At 39.5% G+C, this 21,726-nt stretch overlaps 1 protein-coding gene across 5 annotated transcripts in view; it reads right to left on the bottom strand.

The window, feature by feature from the left end:
* QRICH1 (glutamine rich 1) overlaps positions 1–21,611 on the bottom strand; it is a 41,651-nt gene extending 20,040 nt beyond the window's left edge. The window contains exons 1-3 of one of the 5 annotated variants that reach the window (XM_061128645.1): positions 21,455–21,611; positions 19,899–19,958; positions 11,724–12,053 (exon numbers count right to left, since the gene is read on the bottom strand). In XM_061128645.1, the coding sequence (XP_060984628.1) occupies positions 11,724–12,032 (309 nt within the window). In that variant the 5' untranslated portion in view covers positions 12,033–12,053; positions 19,899–19,958; positions 21,455–21,611. Of the gene's footprint in view, positions 1–11,723; positions 12,054–19,898; positions 19,959–20,767; positions 21,025–21,454 lie in introns of those variants that run through there. The other 4 variants (XM_061128643.1, XM_061128642.1, XM_061128644.1 and 1 more) reach the window with 4 other exon arrangements.
* Between the last annotated feature and the right edge of the window lie 115 nt (positions 21,612–21,726).

Here is a 21,726-nt window from a genome sequence, read left to right as displayed (position 1 = left end):
TTATATGTTTATAACCTTTACCCATTAAGAATCATGTCAATAAAAAAATTAAATATTACTGTTATGTTTATAACCTTTACCCATTAAGAATCATGTCAATAAAAAAATTAAATATTACTTGTAATACCTTTCATATCTTTATTTATATAAAAACATAACTTTTTATCTGATTAGGTAATTACTACAGAGTCACTGCAAAATCACTGCAGACGGTGACTGGAGCTATGAAATTAAAAGACGCTTGCTCCTTGGAAGTAAAGTTATGACCAACCTAGACAGCATGTTAAAAAGCAGAGACATTATTTTGCCAACAAAGGTCCGTCTAGTCAAAGCTATGGTTTTTCCAGTGGTCATGTATGGATGTGAGAGTAGAACTATTTTAAAGAAAGCTGAGTGCCGAAGAATTGATGCTTTTGAACTGTGGTGTTGGAGAAGATTCAAGAGTCCCTTAGACTGCAAGGAGATCCAACCTAAAGGAAATCAGTCCTGAATATTCATTGGAAGGACTGATGCTGAAGCTGAAACTCCAATACTTTGGCCACCTGATGCGAAGAGATGACTCATTTGAAAAGACCCTGATGCTGGGAAAGATTGAAGGTGGGAGGAGAAGGGGACGACGATGAGATGGCTGGATGGCATCACCGACTCAATGGACATGAGTTTGAGTAAACTCCGGGAGTTGGCGATGGACAGGGAAGCCTGGAGTGCTGCAGTCTGTGGGGTCGCAGAGTCGGGCACAACTGAGCAGAGTCGGGCACAACTGAGCGACTGAACTGAATTGAACAAAGTCACAGTGAAAATCTGTAAACTCAGTGAAGTAAAAAAAGTTATTTAAACTTTACTTGAACTTATGAGGAAATGAAATTAAAACTGAACTGAAGGAATAGCTGAACTTTGAGTATTTCTTCACTAAGAAGCTCTGACAAGATTCCTCTTAAAAAAAAAAAAGACAAAAATCTCAGACATTCAGAGGTTGATACTGTCTTTATTAACTGTTTAATTTTCAAGGTAGGTAAACTGTCTCAGAAAACAAACTGACAGACTGATACCTTAACAAAAAATTAAAGAGAAAAAAAAAAGCAGTTTGAAACTTAAGCCTAGATTTGAAGTGATTCTAAAGAAACACAAAAAGAAAAAAGACAATCCCAAAGATATGCATGTACTAGGAAAGTGATGTATTGATTGGGGAGGACATTTCTGGAGAAGGTGAATTTGGTTTTATTGTTTTAAAAAGCACTGTTTCTTACCTTCTATCAATCCCTCATAAATCACACTATATTTCAGTTCCCTTCACACTGGAATCTGTACTTCTCATTCAGCAACCCCCACCACCTTTCCCAGACTTTCTTTTTCAATTGCTCTCCTTCCACCCCCGCCCCAATCAGAAGCGATACACTTTATCATCCATTTGGGCTTTTGATGACATAGTATGTACAACACTAATTACTTTCTTGAGCATTCTAACTTCCTATTTCAGCCTAGACAGACTGCATTCTAGGTTTTCTGTACAGACTTAAGATTTAGATTTCAATTCTAAGCTGGTTCTGTTTCTTTTATTCTCATGACTTTAAAAAATTAATTTACTTTTTAATTGAAGGATAATTGCTTTATAGAATTTTGTTGGTTTCTGCCAGACATCAACATCTCATGACTTCTTTCCTAGATTATTTTTTTGATTGAGTATATTAAGCTTTTCAGGTATGTTTGAATGTGGTCCTCAGATTAGCAGCATCAGCACCAACCTGTGATATGTTAGAGATGCACATTTTCTGGAAATGAAAAAACCGCTGGAGAGCTATCTGCATTCCCAAATTCACAGCAGCATTATTTACAATGGCCAAGACATGGAAACAATCTTAAGTGTCCATCAATACAATGAATATTACTCAGCCATAAAAATGGGGGAAATGCTGTCATCTGTGACAACATGGATGAATGGTGAGGGCATTATGCTAAGTGAAATAAATCAGAGAGAGAAAGACAAATACCACATGATCTCATTTATATATAAAAACCTAAAAAAACAAAACCCCAATCAAACTCAGAAAAACAGATCAGATTTATGGCTACTGAGGCAGGGGCAAAGACAAAAGGAATTGAATGAAGGTGGTCAAAAGGTACAAACTTCCTAGATAACTAAGTACTAGGGATTTATTTATCTATTTGGCTATATCAAGTCTTAGTTGCGGCATGCGGGATTAGTTCCCTGACCAGGGATGGAACCCAGGCACCCTGATTGGAAGTACAGAGTCCAGCACCAGAGAAGTTCTGTACTAGGGATATAACGTACTACATAACTATAGTTAACACTGCTGGATAGTGAACGTGAAAGTTAAGAGAGTAAATCCTAAGTTCTCACTGCAAAGGAAAAAATGTTTCTTTCTTATTCTGTATATGAGATGATGGATGTTAACTAAACTTATTGTGGTTACCATTTCACGATATATGTAAATGAAGTAATTGAGCTGTACACCTTAAACTTATACATTGCTGTATGTCAACTATATCTCAATAAAACTGGGGGGCGGGGGGATATAAATTCTCAGCAGTGACCCCAGACCAGCTGAATTAGAAGTGGGAGAAGGATAGTCATTTCTGTTCTAAGAAACCCTCCAGGTGATTCTAACGTACCCTGAAGTTTGATAACCAATAGTGTAAAAGGTTTATTGGACCTCACTTGTTTAGGTTCTTAACCTGCTTGCAGATGAATCATCTATTTCCTTTTCCTCAGTGTCATTCAGAACCTAAGTAATACAGAGCTCAACACAACATAAGGACTAAGTACTCCAACTAAAAAGCAGTGAGAAACCATGAAGTAATACATGTATTACCTCACTTAGGAATCTTCTCTTCCAATCACTGACGCTAAAAACAGTACATTATCTAACAGCATTTTTGAATATTTTTTGTTCTGTTCTGTTTTTGGCTACTTTGAGTATAAAGCCAGTATTTTACGTATATAAGAATAAATCATCTGAGTGGGCTGGGTCAATTTCAGAATTTCGTCTCATAAACAATTTTAAAAATTACTTTATTTCCACAAGAAAAAGAATAAACAATTCTTCTCTCATATTTCCCTAAAGCTGCATTTGTTACACATTTTTAGCAATCACTTAAAATGTGGCTAGTCCATATTACATAGTGCTCACAAGTTCAAAACACAAAGCGATTTCAAAGATTTGTGCCAAAAAATGGTAAAATAATTCATCAACAATATGCAACTTGAGAAATGCTGAAATAACATATTAGTTTAAATAAAATGTGATTTTATTTTTTTTAAATGTGATTTTAAAAGGTCAATTTCACCTCCTTCTTCCCTCTTTTTCCATTTAAAAATTTTTTCTTGATATATAGTTGATATACATCTTTCCCTTCTTGTATGAAAGAGGCTACTAAAAATTTTGGAGAAGGAAATGGCAACCCACTTCAGTATTCTTGCCTAGAGAATTCCATGGACAGACGAGCCTGGCAGGCTACAGTCCATGGGGTTGCAAAGGAGTCAGATACAACTGAGCAACACACACACACACACACACACACACACACACACACACACACACGAAAAGCTTTAGGATAACAAATGTGACTTACATTCAGTTCCATCCTCCGAGTCTCACTGAGGGGGACTCAGGCATGGACAGACGAGCCTGGCAGGCTACAGTCCATGGGGTTGCAAAGGAGTCAGATACAACTGAGCAACACACACACACACACACACACGAAAAGCTTTAGGATAACAAATGTGACTTACATTCAGTTCCATCCTCCGAGTCTCACTGAGGGGGACTCAGGAGAGGACAGTGCTCAGTGTGCCAGAAGATCCCACCAAGTGAGGAATCACAGCACCTGGGATCCGAATACACCTGTGCCTCTTAACAACTAGTCTGCAAATCCTTGGCAGAACTTCACTGTTCAAAACAATGTTCTTCTGAAAGTGGTAAAAATCTTTATCCAAGTATCAAACATTTACCAAACTCTTATTATACAAATGAATGTAGATATGGTAAGGGAAGAGATTTAAACATGGGTAAAAGGCTGAACGTGTCCACTGACAGATAAATGGACAAAGGTGCGATATATATATTTATATATATATAAATACACACACACACACACACCAGTATTAGTCATTACAAAGAATGAAATAATGCCATTTGCAGTAACATGGATGGACCTGGGGATTACCATATTAAGTGAAGTAAGTTAGAGAAGACAAATATATATATCACTTCTATGTGGAATCTAAAAATATGACACAAATGAACTTATCTTCAAAACAGAAACAGACTCACAGATATAAAGAACAGACTTGTGGTTGCCAAGGGGGAGGAGGGGTGAAAGAGGGAGTTTGGAATTAGCAAGATGTAAACTATTATATATAGGATGGATAAACAAGGTCCTACAGGATAGCACAGGGAATTATATTCAATGTCCTGTGATAAACCATAATGGAAAAGAAAAAAATATATATATATATGTGTGTGTGTGTGTGTGTGTGTGTAACTGCGTCACTCTGCTATATAACAAAAATCAACATAACATCATTAATCAACTATACTTCAATAAAATTAAAAAAGAAAAGACTGGACATGGAAGGCCAGAAAAGGCAGCAATAAATGGTCCACCAATCTGAAGTGATGATCAGGATCTCAATCAGCTCATGAAGTGCCAGTGAGAGAGGAGCTGATTTTAGTCCTATTTTTGGCTGCAGAATACACATTCTGACTTCTGCCTCCCCCAGGCAGAAGCTGGAATCACTCTTCCAACTTCTGCAGCTAGAGTGCAGGCCTGTGACCAAGACTTCCCAATTTAGACACTGCATGAAATTTGGACTCAGAAAGGAGCAACATGAGGCAGCAGGAACCACAACCTCCATTTTCTGGTGAGAGCGGAGGACTGTGGCAGAAATGGAACAGGATGGCATAAATCCCAGTGAGAGACCATGGGAGGACAAGGACCTGTGCCCAAGGGTGTGGCTGCACGTCTTTGGCAAAGCCAGCCAGCAATGTGACCTGAGTCCTTTCCTGGCTGTGCAGCCTCCAAAACCCATTCTCTGGCCCTCCTATAAATTCCCTGAGCTAACTACTACCCTTTAGCCAATTCTTCTGAGTAAACTAGCAGGAGGGAGGTGCGGGACTACTGCCTGATACTTGTAACTAAAAGTCAAAACTCAGATGGATACAGAAAATATAACAAGTTGGAAACTTTAAAACAGTATTCACCTTAGGAGAGGAGGATGTGCAGAGCAGTACTAGATTTGAACTGCACCTGTAATATTTTATGTCTTAAAAAAAAAGTGGCAAATGGCCAACACAGCAGGAATACTTGTTATAAATATTTGTCTGGATACTTTTCAAATGTCTGAAAAGCAACTAGGGCCCTAGGTAGGAATGGAACTAATGAGGAGGAGAGGAGGAAGAAAAATACAACAGTAGCTATGATTTATTTATTGTAGGCTTACTATGTGCCAGGCAATGTACTTAAGACGTAGCATTTTATGTAATCCTTAAAATAACTACAACATAAATTATTTTATTTCCATGATGTAGATAAAGAAATAGACTCAAAGAGACTCAAATCACCTGCCTGTGACCACATATCTAAAGTATCAGAGGAGGATCAAACTCATGTTTGTCTAAGAGCCAAGCCTGGCTCGTATTTACCTTCTTCCTCACTCTCAGCAACTCTACACGGTGGTGAGGGTTAGGGACTGACTATACCAGCAGAGGGAATGTGCCAACAGCAAAAGAGGAAGAGGGACAGAAGTTGGGATGACAAATGAGGAAGAGCTGCACTTTGATCTATGAACCTTGAGATCTTTACTTTTAACAAGAGAGTCAAGTGCTGAGAAATCCCCTTCCTCAAAGCATCCTTCATTGAGTAGGACCAGACTGAACCAGCCATATCTGAAGCCTCAGTTCCTGCCCTGGAGAAGTGCAGGGAAGAAACAACCAATTCTGTGGGTGCTAAGTAGAGTCAAACTCCTAGAATTCACCAGAGGGTCTTCCCTCTGGCACATGGATTTAATTCCATCTGGACGCTTCAGGAAGTATCCAACTCAAGAGGGCATTTGAACGTAAAGTTCCAAATGAACCATTTTCACCTAGCTCAGGCAGACCTATCCAGAACAGGAAACTTAAACCTTCCCTAGTATTATAGAAACTGTTAAGATATTTACATGAGAGCTCTACCTTTTGCCTTAAGATAGTACCTCTCTGTCTTAAATAAACATATGCTACTTGATATAATGAGAAATAACAACTTGGTCTTTTCTCTGATTCCTCGTCAGAGCTCCTAAGACCTTTGTAAACTTCCGAAGTGATAATATAAATGCTAGGACCATACTATGTTCTTTTTCTTTTTTGGATGTTATTATGTAAAATAAGATTCATTTATTGATTTCTTTTTTTTTATTATTAGTTGGAGGCTAATTATTTTACAATATTGTAGTGGGTTTTGTCATACATTGACATGAATCAGCCATGGAGTTACATGTATTCCCCATCCCGATCCCCTCTCCCACCTCCCTCTCCACCCGATTCCTCTCGGTCTTCCCAGTGCACCAGGCCCGAGCACTTGTATATTATGTTCTAAAGAGGTGACTCTTAGTGGGTTCCTGGATGAGGGCTCATCACCTCAAAGACCAAGCTATGACTAGAAACTTGATACTTTCAGCCCCACCCCCCAATCTCTGGAAAGGGAAGAGGGGCTAGAAATTGAGTTACTAATTGATCATACCTACATGATGTAGCCTCCATAAAAATCCCCAAAGTAAGACGTTTAGGGAGCTCCTGGGTTGGTGAATACGTCCATGTGCCGAGAGGGTGGTACACCCCAACTCCATGACGAAAGAAGCACCTATGTTCACAACCCTTCAGAACCTCACCCTGTGTGTATCTTTATCCGGCTGTTCATCCATATCCTTTATCATTTCCTTAATTATATAATAAACTGGTAAATGTGTTTCCCTGACTTCTTTGAGCTGTTCCAGCAAATCATCAAACCCAAGGAGGGATAGTAAGAACCACAATTTATAGCCAGTTAGTCAGAAGTACAGCTGAGATAATCCAGGACTGGCAACTCTGAAGTGGGCGGGGGCACTTGTGTGAAACTAACCCTTGAACTTGTGGGGATCTGACACCAAATCCAAGCAAAGAGTGTCAGAACTGAACTGAATTATACGCAAACGGGCTGGTGTGGAGAACTGGTCATTGTGGAAGAAAACACACACACATTTGGGGGCCAAAAACGTTGAGTATGGTAGAAGCAGAGACTAAATGTACACAGTGAGTTTTTTTCTGATAGCTACTCTAATTAACCTTTGACACATTCCTTTGTCTCCCATCAATTCACTAGAACTATTCTAGGGATATAATTACTTTGTCAAATATTATGTGGCTGCTTCTAGACTGGAAAGATGAGAAATTTATGGGGGCAAAACAAACTCTCTGGGATGGTGACAGATGGTTTTAAAAAAGCAATCTAATTTTATCACTTTTTTTTAAGGTAATCTAGAAAACTGCCTCTGTCCTCAAGGCAATAAATTGTTTTGACATTTCAAATTATGTTAATATAGGCATAATTTTACATTCTTATTAAAAGGGTTAGGTTGAGACACAATATTATGGGGCAAAGAGTCTTTTAACACTTGAACTGAGAAGTTCAGCTCCGCATTTCAGTGAACACGTCACCTCTATAGTCTCATCCTTTCACTCACTGCACTCTAGTTACACAGCCATCTTGCCATCTTTTCAAACAAGCAGGCTCCCACCTTAGCGTTTTCTGATTTGGAATGCTCTTTCCTCAGATAACCATATGGCTCATTCACCAACTCTCTTTGGTCTTAATTCAAATGTCACCAGCATATTAAGGCTTACCCTGGCCACCTGCATCTGCTCTGTTTTTCTCTTTTTTATTTATCACTATGTAACAAGATCTTTTAAAATCTTATGTATCATCTTACCCCTCCCAGCTATAATATATGTTCCACAAGGTCAGGAAGCTTCATCTTGTTCAATGTTGTCCCTAGGCATCTAGCAAAGGGCTTTACACATAAACACAAATACCTGGGGGTGTCTAGGAAGAGAAGAAAAGGTTAAAAAAAATCACTGTCCTACACAAGTTCAAAGCAAAATATACCCAAGAAACACCTTTTTTAAAAAAATTACAAAGAAGTTCATGTTTAATCAAAATAATTCAAGAACTCCTTCTTAGTCTCCTATCCCTTCAATTCCTCTTTAAGGCTTCATTACTACTATTTAAGGACCACCACATTCTACATATGTTAAAAGCCAGTGATACTAAACTGCTTTTAACACTCTACACTCTGTTAAACATCCCACTTTGTCAACATACATAGATCCACCTCATTCTTCTGGCTACACAGGACAATATACTACAGATGTATCATTATTTCCCATTTCCCTTACTGAAAGTAACTTGTTCCCAGTGTCACTACTATAAGTAATGCAGCACTGAATATCCTTACACACACATTTATCTGTGAACACAAATGTAAGGCCAAAGGTATGCATATTTAAAACATCTGACAAGTATTGCCAAATTAACTTTCAAGAAAATCCCACTAATTTATCCTCTCATACCCTTGCTGCCCTGGGTAAACTCTTTATAAATGTTTTCCTATCTAATAAATAAAACATATTTCATTTTAAAAACTTACACTTCCATAGTCACCAGAAGCATGAAGTGTCTTTTCACATGCTTACTAGTACAATCTGTATTTCTTCCTCCATGAACTACCTATTTATATTCTTTGTTCATATTTCTAATAGACTATTTTTTTCCGATTTTGCATGCTTCTTATGTAGTAGAAGCACTAGTTAGAAGCACAGACTCGAGTTAAAACAGCTTGAGTGCAATTGCTAGCTATGGGAAGATGAGTTAACCTTCCTATGTCTCATGCGCTAATTTTAGTTTCAAAAATATACTTTAAAGAAAGAATATATAAGCCTATAAAAGAGATCAAAAAACCAACATGTATATAAAATAATTTTGTAATTGCTAGGCCCATATTTGAGCCTGCTGTCACTCAGAAAGAAAATGTTTTCTCAGTCTTACATAAAGTTGTATCTTTAGTCATATATTTATGCAAATCATCTAGTTTAGTTTTTTTAAAAAACCAAAAGCAAAAAAAAAAAAAAAACAAAAGCAAGTTTTTATTGTATTTAAGACACTCAGGGGTTTTTTTGGCTCCCACTGTATAGCTTGTAGGATCTTAAATTCCTGACCAGGGATTGAACTCAGGCCCTCGGCAGTGAAAGTTCAGAGTCCCTAACCACTGGACCTCTAGGGAATTCCCTAAAAGGTCATTTTTAATTTTAAATATGGGGGGAAAAACTGCTATTGCACATATCATATACCACAAACCATACCTCAGCAACTTGTACAGTAGCAATTTATAATAAGATTTTTAGGACTACTTGAATAAGCAAAAAACAAAAACAAAAAACACTTCAAGTAGAAAAAAAAACTGTAAAGGAAAAAACGAGGTATACTCTACCTACACAAATAACTTGAATTAAAATTGATGACATGTGTGAGAAAGGGAACCACACATAAAATGTAGCCTAACAAGTTGGCCAAAATGTAGATACACAGAAAAAAAATACGATTCTTACCAAAAGAGCATTGACAATTATTACTCAATTATTGTATCAACTGCTGATCAAGCTAACATTCCATGAGCTGTATATACAATTAATTTTTATGCAGGAGTTCCCTGAGACCTGAGAATTAGTTCAAAGATTCTTTCAGGGTAAAAAAAGATTGAGAAAAGCTATTTTAGAGTTTACTTTCTTCCTTAGGAAAGCTTTTCACAACCTAAAAATCACAATAACTTTCTATACTGCCTTTTCATAATTCATTGCTTTTTTTTTTTTTTTCATTGCTTTCTTTTTATCTGACTCTTTAACCCACCTGGACCTAATTTGTATTATGAAAGCTATCCAACTTTATTTCCAAAAGAGGAGTAGATGCCTTACTCTACTAATGGAATATATCTTTTCCTCACTGATCAGCAGAGCCACTTTCATCCTATACCTGGTATCTACTCATTATGTATACAGACACATAAATGTGCTTTGAAGTCCTTGGCGAAGTTCCAGCTTCTCAGATTAGGGCACCCTAAGAACTGCTCTATCTTTCGTAAAAGTTTCTCTCCTACATGAATTCCTCTATCACCTGATGCTGTTTGCTTCCTCTCTTGTGGCAATTTCTCAGATTTAGTGGATTTTTTAAAAAAATCATTCCCTATTATTTTTAATGAAGTATAGCTACTATATAATTTTATAAGATACAGGTGTACAATATAGTGACTCACAATCTCTAAAGGTTAAGTTTTAGTGGGGTTTTTGATGGCATTTGTTTTTTACCAGCACGGATAGAAAAAAATTTTTTAAGTATCTTTTTAGTCACTAAGAATGGGGATATCTGAGTCCATGATATTCGAACCTATCTCATAGATTTATTATTGTATTTCTTCATCCATTTACAAGAGGTTTGGGTTACAATGATGATGCTAATAGGTGATCTCAATTAGCCATCTTGAGAATAAAGTCTCAAAAAGCACTTTAAAGTCAAATTCCAAACTATTGTAATCTTATGAAAAAGATCCAAGCTGTAAATAACAGAATAATTTCTTAAACTGAAAAGTCAGCCTTCTCTTTTTACTTTTCCTGTACCCTTCCTTTCTCATAAAGATCAGAATTAACAACTTCATCCCTCCACGTGCCAGATGTTTTCCTGCTATCTCATGCAGTCTCACTGAACTGTATTATCCCTACCAACACATGAAAAAACTAGAACTAAGAAGATTAAGATCATATCAACAAATAAGAGATGAGGTCAAATTTAAACCCAGGAATGCAACTCCAAAGCTCAGGTTCTTCCAATACACCCTCTTACATTGCTAAGGAGCAAAGTCTTCTATCTTACCAAACACACCTCTTCACACTCGGCCTCTCCATCATGTTCCACTTCCTTTCCTATCCTCTTGGTGAAAATCATCGAGGGCAAAGTGATACACAACCACAATAGACAGTAGCAAGAAAGCAGCATTTGTAACTGGAGGAGACTTTCAGTTTCACATGTGCAAGTGTTAGTTACTCAGTCAGTTCACATAAGGACTCCCTAAAGTAGACAACTTGTATCTTCTCAGCAAATGTATTAAGTTTCTCCTTCTTCAGTAAGCTTATCATCAATTAGCATTATTTCTTGAGGCTTATATCAAACGCAGGCCTAGAAAACTACAGGTGACCTGAGTCACGGAACTATACAACTAAATGAAGGTCACTAAAATATAAGAGCCTTTCCATTAAAAAATAGTTTCAAATATCCTACTTTTAGTAATGAGCTAAGATGAGCCTTCCTATATTCTTGATCTGCTCAGGGTGACACAGACAAGAAGGGAAGCTTTGGTCACATACCGTTGGGACACATCCAAATCCAGTCCCAGAAGACCTCTTCGTTTCCATACTGCTCAATTCTCCAAAGCAAATGGCAAGTTCAGTTTACAAAAGTAACAAATATTTTCAGTGTTAACGATGAAAGCCCTTGTGTAAAATAATATGTTTCAAAAAATAGAATATTCTCCTTAGTGAAAATAACCTCTGACATTTGTATATAGATGTGATGCTCTACTAACCAAAACCCTAATGGCAAATTCTATTCAACAGGATGTACCTCAACAGTGATTTCCCCTTTACCTGAACCTGCTGCGGCTGTTGAACCTGGATCTGCTGTTCTGGCTGGGTTTGAGGCTGAACACTCGTGGTGACTGGACAGGCAAGTTCAAGCAAAGACCCGGCCACTTCGGTGCTATCTGTGTAAATGCAGTTCCCACCCTGCTGGTACACCATGGTAGTGGTGGCCGTCTGCTGGAACTCCTGAAGGGCTTCTGGCCCCTTAGAGGCTAGCGAGTCCAAAAATTCCTTCATCCTGTGTTGCGGGACAGACCGCGCCTTCACTCGGATGTACTCTTCAAAGGAGATGGTGTTCTCCAGAGAATTATTCATATTGCAGAGTCCTTAGGGTTCCTAGGAATAAAACAAATGAACATAAGTCAAAACTATGCCATGGTTTTAACATACTAAAATGCACAGAGCAACCACTCTCGCACTAGAGTGGAATATTCAGGGCAGCTGCATACAAGCAGAATCCCAAGTACAATTTTATTAAATAACCTTTTTTTTTTTTTTAAATTACTGGCATCTGAAATTTGTTTCCATTAACATTTCTTAAATCAAACTATCATACTGAAAACAAAAAACAAAAGCATTTGTCACAGTACTGGATGAAATGGGCTGAAAACACACTCTCCACCCAGCACTTGGCCAGGCCAATCCCATCTTCTCTGCAGAACCAAGCACTAGACAGTGAAAGCCACATGCAACACTACTCTGTAACCATCAGAAGACTCCAAGGAAGGTAGGAGCTGGGATTCCTACCAATATGTTCTAGTTCCACTGCCAACTATGTTTTACACTGAAGAGACACGTATGCCACCTAGCTGTGGCATGACCCTAGACACAACGGATGTGTTTTTCATCTCCCCCACTCCTCCAAACACCACAAAACCTCATTTTGCTATAAACTGCTCATACTCTTTTGTTGCATAGCTTACTGGTTAATAGCACGGATTTTGGAGCCAAACTTCTTGGGTTTAAAACCCAGCTCAAACTCTCCTTTGCTGTGTTATCTTGGACAAGTCAGTTAACTTTGGTTTTGTCTATAAAAGAGGGATTAAAATAATATTTACCAGAAAAAAAATAATAATATTTACACAATAGACATGAGGATTAAATACGTGTAATGCACTTACAAAAGTACCTGACATATAGACAGTGCCATATAAATATTAACTACTACTACTACTTAAATAAGCAGGAGAAGGAAGTTGAATAGTACCTTAAGTAACTAGGTCACTTCTAAAACTCAGAAATCAATTCTGCAAGTTTTTCATCAGGGTGTCTACCTTAGGGTACAGGGGTGGACAACAGCCCTCAAGCACCTGGGGACACCCACGCAATCTATCCATGAGTGCTGAGCGTCCTATACTGCTGCTTTCACACCACCACCACCTCCAGAACGAAAGCAATGAAAGGATATGAAAGTAACATAAACCAAGTGAGTCTCTTTGCCCAAATAAAGACTCTCTCGGTTAATCTCAAATGTCTAAAAAGTGATTTGTTCCCCTGAGCCATCAGACTAGAATTATCAGTCTTTCACTTCTGTTAACAGATACAAAGTGAGTGGGTAATCCTCTATTATCTTCCACCTGGCTCTAAACTCTAGTAGACTAGACTGTATCCTGGTCCTCTCTGAATGGCTGACACATGTAGGTACTTATCTGTTGCATCTGGAATTCAACGTAGAACAAGAAGAATTATGACTCTTTGTTCCTGTCACATGTATAACTTACAACAATAAAATGTTATGCTTTTCCCTAGTAAACGGTTAATCTATACCATGAAGGGAAAAAAAAAACACTATATATCCAGGGCAAGAGACCAAAGGAAAAATATGATCTGTCCTGCTATTAATTTACTGACACTGGTAATACTTCTCTGGGATGCGGTTTAAGTATAGTATAGTATACAAATTATATTCAGGTACTTTCAAACAGAACAGACCCAGCAACAAATCTTTTATTATAAGGCCCATAATACATTGCAAATATATTTCTCCGTAAATAAAGAATACTATGTATACCTTATCCTGTCTAAAATGCCTAGACCACTACACTCAGGGAAGCCTCCATACAACAGGAGTCAGGAAACCCCAAGCACAACAGAGTACAGAAAATGCCAAGTACAGGTCAGGGGAGTGAAAGGTGAAGCTCCTGCTGATGGCCTCTTGTCTTTTGAAATTTAACTATTTGTCCCTTTCTCATCTCTTCTAATCACCTCTCCTGCCCAGGTCTCCCTTCTCTCTGATGCAGAGACTCTCAGTTATCTTTCCCAGAACAGAAAATTAGGGGGTCTGCTATCAGACTTCAAGATTAAGATATCAATAATACCCATGGCACATAAAACAGGGGCAGCATCAGGATTTCTCAGGTGGTGCAGTGGTAAAGAACCGCCTGCCAATGCAGGAGACTTAAGAAATATGGGTTTGATCCCTGGGTTGGGAAGATTCCTTGGAGGAGGGCATGGCAACCCATTCCAGTACTTTTGCCTGCAGTATCCCATGGACAGAGGAGCCAGGAAGGCTACAGTCCATTGGGTGGCAGAGCGTCAGACACAACTAAAGCAACGGCATGCAGGCACTCAAGACCAAGCACTTCACATTCAGAGCAGGCCACTCCAGCAGAGGTGACCCACAGTCACTACTCACAATGGCACAGACTGTGTCAAAGCTTCCCTCTGATAAGAGCATCATAACTGAAACTTCCTTCCTAAGAAAGCATCTCTCATAATAGAGATCTAAGAACATTACAAAGGTCACAGTATGTGACCCTAATACTCAATCACACACAACCTTCTGCTCAAACAGGGATAAAGGAGAGAACTGTGTGAACCACCGTTTACCGGTTCTTTACTGTGCTGGTACACATTTCAGCTTTTCACCTCCATTACAGTAGACCAGCAGGGAGCAACTGAAATTTACACTTCTCCAAATTCATTTTCTTCAACAATTCATGTAAAATACTTAAGAGATGGCTTGAAATGTGAAGACTGTCTGTGCTAGAATGGTAGCTATTGTATCAAAGCAATTTTTTAAGAAGTATAGAGAATCATGCAAAAAAAAAAAAAAAACACCTTTTCTTGCTTCAAATCTGGGAGAAGGTAAGTACGAACAAGCACAAAGAAACAGAGCAAGTTAACTTTACCGAATCCGAAAACCTTCACACAAATACTCCTTGGTAAGGGTAGTCCACAAAATCTTCTGAGTGACCTTGTTTCCCTTCACTCTTTAAAGTTTCAGTAATCAAGGAGGCTTAATCCTCATCTGAAGTCTGACATTAAGCACAAGCAGAATTACACCAACTCTTCTTCCCAGAATCAAGCTTTCTTCAGTTTTCAGTGTAGAATTCCACCTGGTTTTGTTTCTTATTTTTTTGTCTTTGTTTTTTTGAAAGTGAAAGTGAAGTTGCTCAGTCCCAACCGACTCTTTGGGACCCCATGGACTGCAGCACGCCAGGCTTCTCCGTCCATGGGATTTTCCAGGCAAAAGTACCGGACTGGGTTGCCATTTCCTTCTCCAGGGGATCTCCCCCGACCCAGGGATCGAACCCCGGTCTCCCGCATTGCAGGCAGACGCTTTAGGTGAGAGGGTTAAAGTTAACACACCTATTGTTTTTAGAAAAACTGCTCCAATAGTACAGGAAGGTATAAAATGAAAAATAAAACCAGCTAAGTATGCTACAACCTCTGCTTCCTGATCTATGAATTTTAAACACTGATCCATCCTCTAGGAAAGGTAAGTTTAGGGCATTTAAACATCTTCCTCTCACTAACCCCTGCCAGCCATATTTTAGTTTTTGTCACAATCAGTTTCACTATAAGAATAGTCCAAATATAAATGTATTCCCTGAGCAGGACGGCAAATAAAACACTCATCTCTCAGAAAGAATGGGATAAAACCTTGGAAAAGTATCTGCTATAAGGCCTCAAAGTTCATTCTTTAAGTTTCCATCAAAAAAAAAGAAAAACCAAGTTTTAATTAGGAAAAATTCTATAAAACTTAGAAAATGTTGATAAAGGTTCATACACAAGTCCATTATATTCCTCTCTGTTCTTATGAAAATATTTGTAATAGCCTATGACAAAATCACCTTTTGGGTTACAGCCAGCCATGTATTTTAAGTAGCTGAGACTCTCAAGTACAAAACCCTCTGCAGTGCTTCAAGCTTAGAGTCTATCATTGGCTCTAAGCAGAAGCCATTACTTCCAATTCCCATTGCTTTTTCCTTTCACTAAGCTCCCAGCAAGTTCTTCACTGGCTATACAAGTCCACAGAATTATGTGAGAACCACTAAATCAGAGGAAGCTAAAGAATATTAACAAATAATAGATTCAATGCAGAACTTAAAAATTATATAATGGAAAAGGCCAATTTGAAACAACATTTCAATCTGCTCATTTATACACAAGGCTTCATTTCTTGTCCTTTTAACCTGCTCATTTGGCATTATCTATCAGAAGGACACATCCCAATAATGAAAGTACACTAAGTCAGCATTTGACCTGATACAAAAGTACTGCTTAGAAGGGGGTGGAGAAAAAGGCTTCAGAAATATATTTAAATATTTGAGACCAGACAGCGATTAAGAACAACACTGAGATAAATTAAGGAAATTCTCAATAGAGGTGATACTTCTTTGTTTTTATGCTCAGAAAAAGTCCACCTTTACCATAAATTTATTCACCTACAATTTTTTAATTTATATCTTTTATCAAATGCTTTGATTCATTTAGAATTTCTTTTGCATCATCTGAGGTAAAACTCTAAGTTTATTTTTTCCAAAGACCCAATAACTTGTCCCTGTATCATTTACTGAATTACTGAAATTTCTTTGCCCAATGATTTAAAATGCCACTCTGATTACACACCAAATTCATATAAAAAAGGTCTGTTTGTTTCCAAGCTTTTTGTTGATTCAGCAGATCTTTCTGTAACATAGTAACTTTAAAAAAAAATTTTTAAAGCATGTTAACACCTACAAGATCTACTTTCCCACAACCAAAACGTGTGGTTTCAAACTAAAAAAAATTAATGACAGAGAAAGTACATTATGTGTGAAAAAGAAGGCTAATACAATTGCATTTATATATCCTGGTATGGCTTAATTATATACCCAAGAAGAAAAACTGGCATAACAGCAGTTATGCCTGGGTGGTGTGGAATAACGGAGGACTTAAATTTCTTCCTGTTTAATACAGTCCTGCATTTTCCACAACTTGTATTAAATCAAAAAAACAGTTAAAAATTAATCCCTTTTGTACAGTGGTTGTACCATAGTAAGAGACACACAAACAATTTTGGTTGATCATAGTTTGATTTTTTTTCTCCCCTCAAAGTCTGGAACTCTGAAAGACAAAACCATCAAGCTACAGAAGTCTGCATAATAATGAAGACTTAGCTTCAAGATGTTGCTCACAAGATACAAAAGGCTGAGCCGTGGTAACGGAAAGAAAAATGGATAAACTTAATGAAACTACAATTTATAACTCGCAAAGAAACAAGATTCTTAATTAGCTTCAAGGCAAAGACTTAGTGAGGAGCAATAAATAAACTGATTAACTAAAATACTTCTGAAAAACATGAAGCTGGAGGGATAGTTGAGTACTCTCAATTTTTGGAAGTCAGAAATGAAGGGGGAAACACTCTGCAGCTCTTTGGGGTACAGTCTGTAGCTAAGCATTTGCTTCTGAATGAATACTTTAAGTATAGCTGCTTTGCAAAACAATAAACAGATGAACCAACCCCCCACCAACAGACCCAGGAAATTTTCCCTATTAACCGTACATATTTTTATGGGTTATTTCCCCTGTACTTCCTTCTACAAGAACTAAGAGCAGATCCTCAGTATACCACAGGTATCATTATTCCAATTACTTTACCTCTAGTTCACAAGAGGAAAAAGTCACTCCAAAGCTACAATTCTACATTTCTGTTTGCTGATTTTTTTTTTCTTTCTTTTCTATTTAGGTACCACAGGGAGACCTACGTGCTCAAGGGAATCACCACTTCTTGAGTGCCCTCAAATCTGATAGCTCTTCCTGGCTCCCTATGCAGCTCTGCAAATTGGGTCTTGAATATGTGATGAACTAAGAGAAGACGCTCAGAGCTGCCTCAGAGCCCTGCCTCTCCTATTTACCCAATGGTCATGCTCTGGGCCCTCTATCAAGGCTCACATCTACTAGCAATGGATCCTGTTAAGCTTAGTTCTGGTTTGAAGAACACATTCCAAAGGAAAAAAAAAAAATCAATTTCCATTTTAAGGAGTCAAGAGTCACAGTCACATTTGTCCTAATTAACAATTGAGGAATCATTTCAAAGAAGGAAACTGGGAGACACTGTTCTATTCTTAAGGATATCAATCCACCATAAGGTTTCTGATAGAAATTAGCCCATTAGGACATTCATCTGCCTATGCCTTCACTAGATAGAGAAACTCCTCATTTACGGGTATTTTCACTATGGACCTAGTTTTGGACAACACACTTTCAACCAGGAACTTAAATTCACATTCCTACCAAACGGCTGATGAGGTGTAAACTGGCACAACTCTTTGCATTATCTAAGTGAGGCTGAAAATATGACCCAGCAATCCTATCCCTACATGTACATGACACACACCCACACAAAGGTACATAAAGAAGAATGTTCACAACAGCATTGTTAACAGCCCCAAACTGGAGGGAATCTACACGTCTATCAATAATAGAATGAATAAATTATGGTTTTTTCAAACAGCGGACTACTACACAGAAAAGGGAATGAACGAACTACAGCTGCACACAATGCTAAAAGATAAAAAAGCACAAGCGCAATGTTAAAAGATACAAAACAGCATGATTCCATCTATATAAAATTCAAACTTAAATAAAACTATGTTGTTGAGGTATACAAAGGTGATAAAAAGAAAAACAAAGAACACAATTATCACAGAAGTCAGAATAGTAACTGTCTCTAGGGAGTGAGAAGCTGTAACCAAAAAGGGACTCATGAAGGGTTCAGAAGCGCCGGCATTATTCTTGAAGAGGAGCTAGTTACACAGTGGTTCACTTAAAAATTTTTCACTAAATTGTACACAGACCAACTGAATTAATATGTATAGAAAGATATTTCACATACACACGCAAAAAAAGAGCTTTCTGATGCAGCCTAGCAGCTCTACATACAGTTGTGCACTAACCTAAAGTGTGACACCAAAGGACCATTCTTTTCCCCTTTTCAGCAAAGCAAGGGGTTCATCTATCATTTCTTCAAGTACCTACAATTAGAAATCACAATGCAATGTGACAGGGAAAAACTAGCTAGGCAGTTAAGTGAAGCCTGGACTTAAAACATCCGGAAAAAAATGCAGAGCAACTACCTACAAAGAAATCGAAAAGAACAGGAGTTCACCTAACATTTCATTCTGAAGCAAAGAAATAAAAGACCATTACAGAGAGAGGCTGGACATTTAAAAAATATACAAGCAAGATGCATGGCACATCAAAGACAAACTAGTATTTGATTCAACTTAAAGAAGGCATGCAAGCCTGAAGGAAGAAATCACTGATTCTGAAGTTGTCATGATGAAGGACAGCCACACCGGAAGCCCCTAACTTTGGTAACTTTGATTACCTTTTGGAGCAATTCAAATTTACATGAAACTTCAATCACTATTTGATCTTTCCTTTAAAACAGCAACATATGTGGAAAGGGGCTGTGGAAAGGCAGAGGTTCATGGAGAGATACACGAATTATTCATCACAGAGGAGTGGAAGTAGGACATCTTGTAATGGGGGAAATTTTAGCTAATGAGCTTATGGAAAACTATTATCTACAGACACCAATTTAAAAGGCAGACCTCAAACGTAATGGTTAAAAATTTCAGAAAAAGCAGGCTTAAATGGTATATTAATATTGTAAGTGTATCCTAGATAAACTTGACTGCTTGTCTTTGAACCATTCCGATCCTTAGAAAAGGTGATGCCTTGTCATGCTAAAGAGTGAAAGTTGCACTGACATATTTTAAGAGGAAAAAACTGTTCAAGCAGCAAACTAGCTGGATTCAAAGATGCAGTTCTTCCACATACTCAATTTTCTAGCACCTAGTCCTTTCTGGCAGACAGCACCCAGAATGATTGGCAGGATTTGTAATGTCTCAATATTACCAGGAAAAAAACTGCACACATATTTCTAGCATATGAATAATTTTAACTCACCAGTCACCATGGTGCATACATTTCTGCTGCTTGTCCTGAGTTCTTAAGACTTGTAACATTCTGAAGAAGACAGAACAAAGAAGTCCTTCCATCCTCAGCCTCTTTTTATATTTTAACTTGTTCTTAAGATAATATCGTATAATAGGAAAAACTACCCCCCATCATTTTCAAATTTGATTGCTAATTTTAGTTCGTCTTAGCTTCTTTTCCCTTAAATGTAACGAAGCAAGACTGTAAAACATAAACTAGCAGACAGTCTGACTTAGAAAAAAGAAGTGTCTATTTCTCTGGACAAACCTAGATTTTCCCTGGAACCGGAACACAGTGCTGGGATTTAAAAAAAAAAAAAAAAAAAAACCACGCTGAAAAGGACTGTAATCCTAAAGTGAAATCAAAAGCGACTTTTCCAGGCAGATTTCACGAATTTCTGCTGAGGATCTTTGGAATTACGAAAGAAGGCAAAGCACGGACTCGGGTTGTTCAATTCTGTTCTGGGCAACTTTTTGGCTGAGCAATAGCGGGCCCTTTAACCTAACAGACTACAAGTAAGCCCCTCCCAACCACACAGAGGAAAAGGCTGCATTTCAGGATTTAAAGCGGCATTTTAGAGCTCGGGTAGTTTCACAGCCTCCACAGAAGCGGATCCCCTTCCGGAGCGCACAGAGGTGACGTGTAAGAATTGCGCTTTAATGAAGAATTACTTTATAATGACAAGAAAACAGGAATCACTGACGGGCCTTCTAGGATTTGCCTTCCCTTTCCAACACAAAGCACCAAAACAAGGTGAGAAAAGTCGAGGGGTTTCGCTGCCCTCACAGACAAACAGCGATCGGTTTCAGAATCAGGGCAGCACCCTCCCAAGCACCCACCCCGCACATGGGCCTCGGGACACCGCATTCTGAAGAGTACCAGCAATCTCGCCCACTTCGCTGAGGAGCGGGGCCGCAAGCTAGCCCGCAAAGCAGGTTGGTTTCTCCTCAGGCCTAGGCCCCAGCGGTCCGGGGACGTCACCTGAGCTGGAAGGGTCCAACCCACAACCTTCTTTAAACTGCAAGCCGCCCGCCCGGCAGCCCGCCGTCCCTCCCCGCAGCAGGGGTGTCTTGCGCGCCGTCGCTCCGGTGCCGCCACCCAACAGCACGGCGCGCGCCTGCCCGCGACCCTCGACTTCGGGGCGCGCGCCCCAGGAAGCCGCTGTGGCCCACGGGCTGCAGCTCCAGGAGCCGAGATATCCGGGCCGGGAACGCGCACGTCAGCGGCCACGCGCACCGGGAGGGCCGCACAGCGCGCGCGCGCTCGAGCGTATAAACAGGCCCGGCCGCGCGCGTCCACCAGCGCGCATTCGCGCGCCGCGCCCACCCGAATCCCCGAGCCGCCCCTCCCCCATACAGGGGGCGGGGGCGCGGGAGCCCAGGGACTTTCTCGGCTCCGGAGCCGCCCCGAGGTCTCCTGGGCCCAGCGGCAGCGGCCCGCCCGCCCCCGCCCGCCGTTGTGTGGGGTGGGCCCACTGTCTCAGGCCCGCAACCCCGCTGCATCCCTGCCCCCACTGGAGTCCTCACCCGGCGACGTCGCCGCCGCCGCCACCGCCGCCGTTCTACCCGCTGGCCCCGCCGCACCGCTCGGGGCCCCGGTTCTGCCGTCGCCGCTCCAAGACCGACAGGATTTTCCCCTCACAGCTCCCTGGGCGCCATCTTACATTCAACCCTCACAGCCAATGAGTGCCGAAAGCCTCTCTCGCGATAATTGGTGCGTCGAATCCCGCGAGAATTAAGGCTGCCTCCTGGCCAGACTTAAAGGGAACGCTTCTGCCGAGGAGAGAGGCCGAGCCTAG

The sequence above is a fragment of the Dama dama genome, chromosome 24, assembly GCF_033118175.1.
Source record: "Dama dama isolate Ldn47 chromosome 24, ASM3311817v1, whole genome shotgun sequence".
NCBI classification, from domain to species: Eukaryota; Metazoa; Chordata; class Mammalia; order Artiodactyla; family Cervidae; genus Dama; species Dama dama.
This window is presented reverse-complemented; position numbering and strand designations above follow the sequence as displayed.